Source organism: Impatiens glandulifera, chromosome 8 (assembly GCF_907164915.1).
Source record: "Impatiens glandulifera chromosome 8, dImpGla2.1, whole genome shotgun sequence".
In the NCBI taxonomy this organism is placed as follows: domain Eukaryota; kingdom Viridiplantae; phylum Streptophyta; class Magnoliopsida; order Ericales; family Balsaminaceae; genus Impatiens; species Impatiens glandulifera.
Window position 1 is genome coordinate 12665389 of NC_061869.1, and position 9575 is coordinate 12674963.

Genomic DNA, 9575 nt, shown 5'->3' on the forward strand with positions numbered 1-9575 from the left:
GAAGATTGGAAACTTCCGTGTATCAAAATTAAAGAATAATAAAATCTATTTATATAATATAAAAAACATAAGTTATCACATTTTTATTTTAACTTAAATTAAACATGCATCGAAGCTGATTTTTTTTTGTTTGTTAAGTTCTTATTTTAAAAAATGTATAGGTTCCTTAAAAACAATCTATTCAGGTTAATGAGAGAACTTATTAAATTTGACGAGATCAATACGAGAAAGAACAACTTCAAATAAAATAGGCATCAACCAACTCACCAATATTTTGGATTCTCATGTCCATGGATCGTAGTAGATTTGTTGATCTTTCAGTGTTATCTCAATCTCATACTTTATTCTTAAGCCGACTCAATACAATATCGATTACACACCATATTTTCACCTCAGTAAGTATTAACCTGTCGTGAGTTAGATTCTAACCAATTAAGTTAAAGTGAAAAATAATGTCTATACTAAGACATGAAATTCCCTAGCCATTTTTAGTTTCATCATTTAAACATTTATTTCGAATTATACAAGATTTGTAATAACTCTATTTTTTGATTTAGTCTCAAATACGTACTCTTAGATTTCAATAAATTCTCAAGAAAATAATAAAGATCTGGATAGTACACTAATAGACCATGACTCAAATCAAGTACCAAAACCTATCCATACAAAATTGCTGGCACCAAATTTAACACTTTGAATAAATCAGTGGTCCAACCAAATGTAATGTAAATAAGAAGTAATCAACCTCATATGAAATATATAATATGCCCAAAATTTAAATCGAATTCATGATATAAATGACGAAACACAGTTAGGTAATTCTAAAAACATCAATGCAATCAACATGACGAGGGTTTTAAGATAAAGAAGACGAAACATCTTGAATACAACGCGGATAAATATGCTTAATTGTGTTGAGCGTAAGTTGGTTTAACATACATTTATAGATTGAGAGTGTTAGGGTTTCTTCGGAGTATGCGCATGGGCCTTGACGACCCAACCTTAGGCGCACAATCCCTTCTACCTTATTTCTTTCTATTCTTTTTTAAAACAAAATAGAATGCGGTGCATGATCATTTTAGCCATATTCATTATCTTCAAGTTTAGTTAAACAAAGATCTAATACTTTTTATGTTAGGTAAACAATTCTCGAATTAAACCCATTTTGTTTATTATTTCAATTTTTATATATCACATTCTAACTACTCAATTTAGAATACATAATAAATATCACTTGGTATTTAACTACATAATTAATACAACTTGGTATATAAATTGTACTTTGTTCAAGAAAAATTTAATTATTTTCTATGTTTTCAAAGAAAAAAATATTTATTTTTATATAAGATTTGTGAAGAAAAAATTTACTCACGCTCTCACACTATTTCTTATTAATTTGTCATTAAAATGATTTTTTTGCTCATGATCAAATGCAATTCAATTCAATATGGAATGAAATATTTATATTGTACTTGGTGAATTGTTAGATTGTTTCATTCTATATATTTGCGCCATTATATTGTTAGGTAAATTCTTGTATTCTACATTACATCAATTCAATATTTGAGTGTATTGATATTTATTGGATCATGTATTGAATCATGATTGATAATTCTTAATAATAAATTTACTATGATACCTTCCAATTTAAAAGTCGAGTGGTAATTGCAATTCAGGAATTAAATTTTTTGAAGTTGTAAACGTTTTATTTAAACTCAAAAGAAAAAATCAAAATAATTTTTAAACATTTTTAGTGTCAAATCACATTAGAAAGTAAAAACAATATTTTTAATAATATATATGTTCATCATACACAAGATTCACTATTGAATTTGGCATTCCTATTATGTAGATACAAGTGTCAATTGCCTTCCTTCATTGTCCACATAACCAGCTCCTCTGTTGGAAGAAAAGGGTGAGTCTTTATGCCTCTAAATTCTTAACTAGGGAGGTTTTGTTTGAAAAAAATTAAATTAATTTTAAGCATATAAAATCACAATAATTTGGTTAGATTTTACGTCTTTTGTAATTAAATAAATACATAAATTAATAATAAATAATATTCTGAAATAAACAAAGAATATATTCAATACATGCAATTGGACATTCAAGATGTAGTGAGAATGTAATTTCATTGTTGCTCCCCTAAAAATATATTATTTATAGTTCTAATAGATTTTAGTTGACTTAAGAAGAAAATAACAATCATTTATAAATACCTTTTTATAATTCTTAATACATATATATTCAAATTTGAAATAAACTAACAAAAAATTAATAAATATTTAACTAGAACAAGATACATACTAGCCAAAGAATACTTATAAGTCATAAGTCATTAACATACATTATACTTACAAATGATAATTTTTTTTTTATCAAAATCGTAGTTTCACACACTGAAAAGTCCAAAATGAAAACTATATAATTATTTGACAAAATATATATTTGCCTCCACGACAGTAAAAAAATTGAACTCATAAATTTTAAAGAATAACGATTAACCACTAGTAAAAAATGGGTAATCGCGAACATATCCACCTATTGGTTTAAAGACCCATGGGAATTATTAATATAATAGCGATTAGTTTGTAAACCAATCGGAATTATGTAAATAATACAGATAGGTCTTTACACCAATCGGTGTAGTATCGAATATAATGCTGATTGGTTACAAAATTAATCACTATACTCCCATTAAACCCTACGAATAAAAGGCGCCAACTTTTGGCGCTTTTAGGCATCAGTAGTACCGATGAAAATATTCGTTATTTTTTAGAATCTACAACCTCGATAACATCTTAAATAACGTAATTATATTATTTTTTATTTCTATGTTTGTTGACTTTTATTTCTTTTATTTTTATTTTCTAATATTATTATTTGTTGTTATGCTCTAAAAAAACGATTCTTATATTTTTATTATATAATAATCATTTAAAAATAAAAATAAAAAATAAAATATTCAAATAATCAGAATTTTATTATATTTATCGGATAAGTTCAAATAATTATTTAAAATGAAAAAATTATTTTTCAAGTTCAAATAATAATATTTACTAAAATTTAAATTCCTTAAAAAATAATAAATATTTTGTTTACCCATCTTAATTTGTAAATAACATAAATAATGTGTTTCTATTTGTGTTGTTTAACTGGTATATGATGCATTACTAGTATTTTTTAAGCATGTTTTGATCCTAGGTTCCAAAAGGTCACCATAAACTACTATATTTCCTAACAATTGAGAATTGAGTAAATTCATAAAAGAAAAGAAATTAAGATTTGTTATTTAGTCACTACTTATAAAGTTTTAAGTTTACCAAAATCTCTTAAAATCTAATAAAAGACCTTCTGTATTTAAAGAAAATACATTGAATTCAAAGTAAAAAATAGTAAGTTTAATGTATAAATAAATAATAATAATATTATATTAAAACACTGTTTTATTTTTATTTTTGTATTTTTGAAAGTTAACACGACCACTCACATAGTTATTAGTCATTACCACTGTTTCAACTTAAAGTTTATAGTTATAAATTTTGACAATTGAACTAAGTTATATATTGTGAATAGTTTTTTATTTATATTAATGTTAAATATGAAAATAAATTTATGATACATTAATTTTCATACTTGTAAAAATATCAATTTAAACGTAAAAATTAAAACAATTGAACTTATATTACTTGAATGCTAATTAATATTAACATTTCAAGATATATTTTTTACAATAAAAAGTACATTGAAAATGAGTTATAAGTATTAGTAACAAGAAAATATAACTAAATGTCTTAAATATTTGTTTCATTCATAACGCATTTTCATTCTTTAACACATTACAATTGTCTTCCACAACAAACAACGTACTTTAGTTTCCGCTAAGTTGGTTTATCCTTGCATGCAAATCACTTCCAACCTTCTTAAGCCAATCCTCTAACATTTTAGCATCACCCTCATTGAGATCCGAAACAGGAGTATCAATAATCGATTTCGTTTTACGTGCTTTAACCATTTTATCTATTTGTTTTTCTCTTTCTTTCTCCTTATCCAATAGATTCTTTACCTCAACAAGTTGGCTAGTTAGTCTAGCCAGATTTTCTCTAACAGACATCTCCATAAGAGAATTGGTTTCCATATTGCTCTCGAGTTTCTTATTATTGAGTAGTTTCATTGCAATCAACTCCATGTTCGGAGAAGAAAATGAGTGGAGCTTCCCCGTTGGAGATAAGATCATGATAATAAAATCGATAGCACAAACGAGGCTCAATTCGCTGATCTTTTTGTACAAACCACTACGGCGTTTGGAGAAAGTGACTTGTCGATCTTCTTCCCTCTCTCGGCGTTGGTCCATGGGAATTCTCTGACGACCTTTTGAACGCTTTTTTGCTCTTGCGTTGCTAGGGATGTTTTCCATTATACTCTCAAAATTTGAAGAAGTTTGATATGTGTCTCCACTTCACTAATAAGAATTGTATTTATAGATAATAGTGTGGAAAATAATTACTTTAAAAATTGACACAAAAATATCATAGTCATCAATTTCAATCTAATTTGATTTGGCAATCTTCAAATATAGAAAATTAAAAAGTTTCTAACTTCTATTGTAACAATTTCAACTAAATTGACCAATTCAAAATAATTTATTATCCGGTCAATATTAAACATTTTTACCATCTTTTGTTTGATATTCAATGTTTATTATTCCTTGTGAGTATTTTGACCACATAAATTATATGTATTTGTTTTTCTTTGACTATTATTTTTTTCAATCTTACTATGTTATTCTTGTAATATAGACATGAACCACATATAATATTTTTATTTACTCACACATCTAACATCAACATCATAACATATTTCTTTATTTGTATTATTTATCTAGTTTTAAAAAAATATACAATATTATTTATATGTAATATAAATTAAAGTGGGCCTATGTTTTGTCCAATATTTTTGCCAATAAAAAACTTTTTATTTACGAATCTAACCCTAAGGAGCTTTGTCATTGTTTCTTAGTTGGCAAGAAATGAAACAACTGTTGACTCTCGTAATAAGGTACTCCTCTCCCATCATAGCCACAATTTGATGTTGTTTTAAAATGCCAACAAAACCTTATTTTGATATCGGTTTCAAGCCCTCCTACATGTGAAATGATTCGCCCATCAATTTCAAGCTCTTCTTCGACAATCGATAACTCACAACCATCTTCACAACTCCAATCCCTCTTCATTTAATCATCTCGTACAGCTCGATCTCACTTAAACTTGCGCATTCAGTGTTCGAAAACATGCTCGTTATCCCACATCTCTTTGCTTGGATCACGATAATCATGTATGAAGAGAGGATTTCAATTTTATTTCCCACTAAGAATATTGAACTGAGGGGTTTGCGGTGGTTGAATATTGTGAAGTACGCCCTTACAGAAGTGCAAATCAAATATATGACTTTTTTTTCGAAAATAAGATTCTTGTAATTTGAGCTACCATGATAGGATAATATTGTGATAAGCTCTTTCAACGATAAAACCTAGTATAAAAAATAATGCAATATAAATTTTTTTAGGATGCCTTCCACAATTGAATTTAAAATGTGATCTTAAAAAATGTTAACATAACATTTGATATTGAAATTAAGAACACGTAAGATTCTTAGGTACTGGAACAATAACACCTAATAACATCTAAGATGGTGTGGCCCGAAGATTGGAAACTTCAGTGTATCAAAATTTAAAAAATAAAATCTATTTATATAATATAAAAAATATAAGTTGTCACATTTTTATTTTAACTTAAATTACACATGCATCCTAGCTGATTTTTGTTTGTTAAGTTCTCCTTTAAAAGAATATAAAGGTTCCTTAAAAACAATCTATGCATGTTAACGAGAGAACTTATTAAATTTGACGAGATCAATGCGATAAAGAAGAACTTCAATAAAAATAGGCATCATCCAACTCACCAATATTTTGGATTCCCATGTCCATGTCTGGTCGTAGATTTGTTGATCTTTCAATATTATCTCAATCGCATACTTCTTTCATATGCCATCTCAATACTATATCGATTACACCTCAGTAAGTATTAACCTATCGCGAGTTTGAATCCAACCAATGAAGTTAAAGTGAAAAATAATGTACATACTCAGACATGAAATTCCCTAGATATTTTTAGTTTCATCATTTAAACATTTATTCATGAATACAAGATGCGTAATAACTCTATTTTTTTATTTAGTCTCAAATAAGTACTCCTAGATTTCAATATATTCTCAAGAAAATAATAAAGATCTGGATAGTACAATAATAGACCATGACTCAATTCAAGTACAAAAACCTATCCATACAAAATTGGTGGCACCATCTTTAACACTTTGAATAAATCAGTGGTGGTCCAACCAAATGTAATGTAAATAAGAAGGAATCAACTTCATATGAAATATATAATATGCCCAAAATTTAAATCGAATTCATGATATAAATGACGAAACACGGTTAGGTAATTCTAAAAACATCAATGCAATCAACATTATGAGTGTTTTAAGATAAAGAAGACGAAACATCTTGAACGGAACGCGGATAAATATGCTTAATTGTGTTGAGCGTAAGTTGGTTTAACATATAGTTATAGATTGAGAGTGTTAGGGTTTCTTCGGAGTATGCGCATGGGCCTTGTAGGCCCAACCTTAGGCACACAATCCCTTCTACCTTATTTCTTTCTATTCTTTTTTTAAAACAAAATAGAATGCGGTGCATGATCATTTTAACCCTATTCATTATTTGTTAAACAAAAATATAATACTTTTTATGTTAGGTAAACAATTCTCGAATTAAACCCATTTTGTTTATTATTTCAATTTTTATATATCACATTCTAACTACTCAATTTAGAATACATAATAAATATCAATTTAGAATACATAATAAATATCACTTGGTATTTAACTACATAATTAATACCACTTGGTATATAACTTGTACTTAGTTTATGAAATATTTAATTATTTTCTATGTTTTCAAAGAAAAAAATATTTATTTTTATATAAGATTTGTGATGCAAAAATTTACTCACGCTCTTACACTATTTCTTATTAATTTGTCATTAAAATGATTTTTTTTGCTCATGATCAAATGCAATTCAATTCAATATGGAATAAAATATTTATATTGTACTTAGTGAATTGTTAGATTGTTTCATTCTATATATTTGCTCCATTATATTGTTAGGTAAATTCTTGTATTCTACACTACATCAATTCAATATTTGAGTGTATTGATATTTATTGGACCATTTATTGAATCATGATTGACAATTCTTAATAATAAATTTACTATGATACCTTTCAATTTAAAAATCGAGTGGTAATTGCAATTCAGGAATTAAATTTTTAGAAGTTGTAAACGTTTTATTTAAACTCAAAAGAAAAAAATCAAAATTATTATTAAACATTTTTAGTGTCAAATCACGTTATAAAGTAAAAACAATATATTTTTTATACAAATATATATGTTCATCAAACACAAGATTCACTATTGAATTTGGCATTCCTCTTATGTAGACACAAGTGTCAATTGCCTTCCTTCATTGTCTACCTAACCAGCCCCTCTGTTAGAAGAAGAGGGTGAGTTTTTATGCCTCTAAATTCTTAATTAGGGAGGTTTTGTTTGAAAAAAATTAAATTAATTTTAAGCATATAAAATCACAATAATTTGGTTAGATTTTACGTCTTTTGTAATTAAATAAATACATAAATTTATAATAAATAATATTCTGAAACAAACAAAGAATATATTCAATACATGCAATTGGACATTCAAGATGTAGTGAGAATGTAATTTCATTGTTGCTCCCCTAAAAATATATTATTTATAGTTCTAATAGATTTTAGTTGACTTAAGAAGAAAATAACAATCATTTATAAATACCTTTTTATAATTCTTAATACATATATATTCAAATTTGAAATAAACTAACAAAAAATTAATAAATATTTAACTAGAACAAGATACATACTAGCCATAGAATACTTATAAGTCATAAGTCATTAACATACATTATACTTACAAATGATAATTTTTTTATAAAAATCGTAGTTTCACTCACTGAAAAGTCCAAAACGAAAACTATATAATTATTTGACAAAATATAGATTTGCCTCCACGATAGTAAAAAAAATTGAACTCATAAATTCTAACGAATAACGATTAACCACTAGTAAAATATGGGTAATCGCGAGCATATCCACCTATTGGTTTAAAGACCAATAATGGGAATTATTAACATAATAGCAATTAGTTTGTAAACCAATCGGAATTATGTAAATAATACAGATGAGTTTACACCAATCGGTGTAGTACCGAATATAATGATGATTGGTTACAAAACTAATCAGTATACTCCCATAAAACCCCACGAATAAAAGGCGCCAACTTTTGGCGCGTTTAGGCATCATTAGTACCGATGAAAATATTCGTTATTCTTGAGAATCTAAAAGCTCAATAACATCTTAAATAACGTAATCATATTATTTTTTATTTCTATGTTTGTTGACTTTTATTTCTTTTATTTTTATTTTCTAAAATTAATATTTGTTGTTATGCTCTAAAAAAACGATTCTTATATTTTTATTATATAATAATTATTTAAAAATAAAAATAAAAAATAAATATTCAAATAATCAGAATTTTATTATATTTATCGGATAAGTTCAAATAATTATTTAATCTGAACAATTTATTTTTCAAGTTCAAATAATAATATTTACTGAAATTTAAATTCCTTAAAAAATCATAAATATTTTGTTTACCCATCTTAATTTGTAAATAACATAAATAATGTGTTTCTATTTGTGTTGTTTAATTGGTATATGATGCATTACTATTATTTTTTAAGCATGTTTTGATCATAGGTTCCAAAAGGTCACCTTAAACTACTATATTTCCTAACAATTGAGAATTGAGTAAATTCATAAAAGAAAAGAAATTAAGATTTGTTATTTAGTCACAACTTATAAAGTTTTAAGTTTACCAAAATCTCTTAAAATCTAATAAAAGACCTTCTGTATTTGAAGAAAATATATTGAATTAAAAGTCAAAAATAGTAAGTTTAATGAATAAATAAATAATAAAAATATTATATTAAAACATTGTTTTATTTTTATTTTTGTATTTTTGAAAGTTAACACGACCACTCACATAGTTATTAGTCATTACCACTGTTTCAACTTAAAGTTTATAGTTATAAATTTTGACAATTGAACTAAGTTATATATTGTGAATAGTTTTTATTTATATTAATGTTAAATATGAAAATAAATTTATAATACATTAATTTTCATACTTGTAAAAATATCAATTTAAGCGTAAAAATTACAACAATTGAACTTATGTTACTTGAATGATAATTAATATTAACATTTCAAGATATATTTTTTACAATAAAAAGTACATTGAAAATGAATTATAAGTATTAGTAACAAGAAAATATAACTAAATGTCTTAAATATTTGTTTCATTCATAACGCATTTTCATTCTTAACACATTACAATTGTTGTCTTCCACAACAAACAACGTACT

General features: G+C 25.7%; 1 protein-coding gene across 1 annotated transcript; it reads right to left on the minus strand.

Annotated features, from left to right (window-relative positions):
• Positions 1-3871: 3871 nt before the first annotated feature.
• LOC124913018 (agamous-like MADS-box protein AGL62) lies at positions 3872-4417 on the minus strand. The gene has a single exon (XM_047453644.1). The coding sequence runs from the start codon at positions 4415-4417 to the stop codon at positions 3872-3874; it is 546 nt and encodes a 181-aa protein (XP_047309600.1).
• Positions 4418-9575: the final 5158 nt, after the last annotated feature.

What these genes read in the sequence shown, in the direction of transcription:
- LOC124913018 (XM_047453644.1), bottom strand. Translation starts at nt 4,417, where the DNA reads ATGGAAAACATCCCTAGCAACGCAAGAGCAAAAAAGCGTTCAAAAGGT.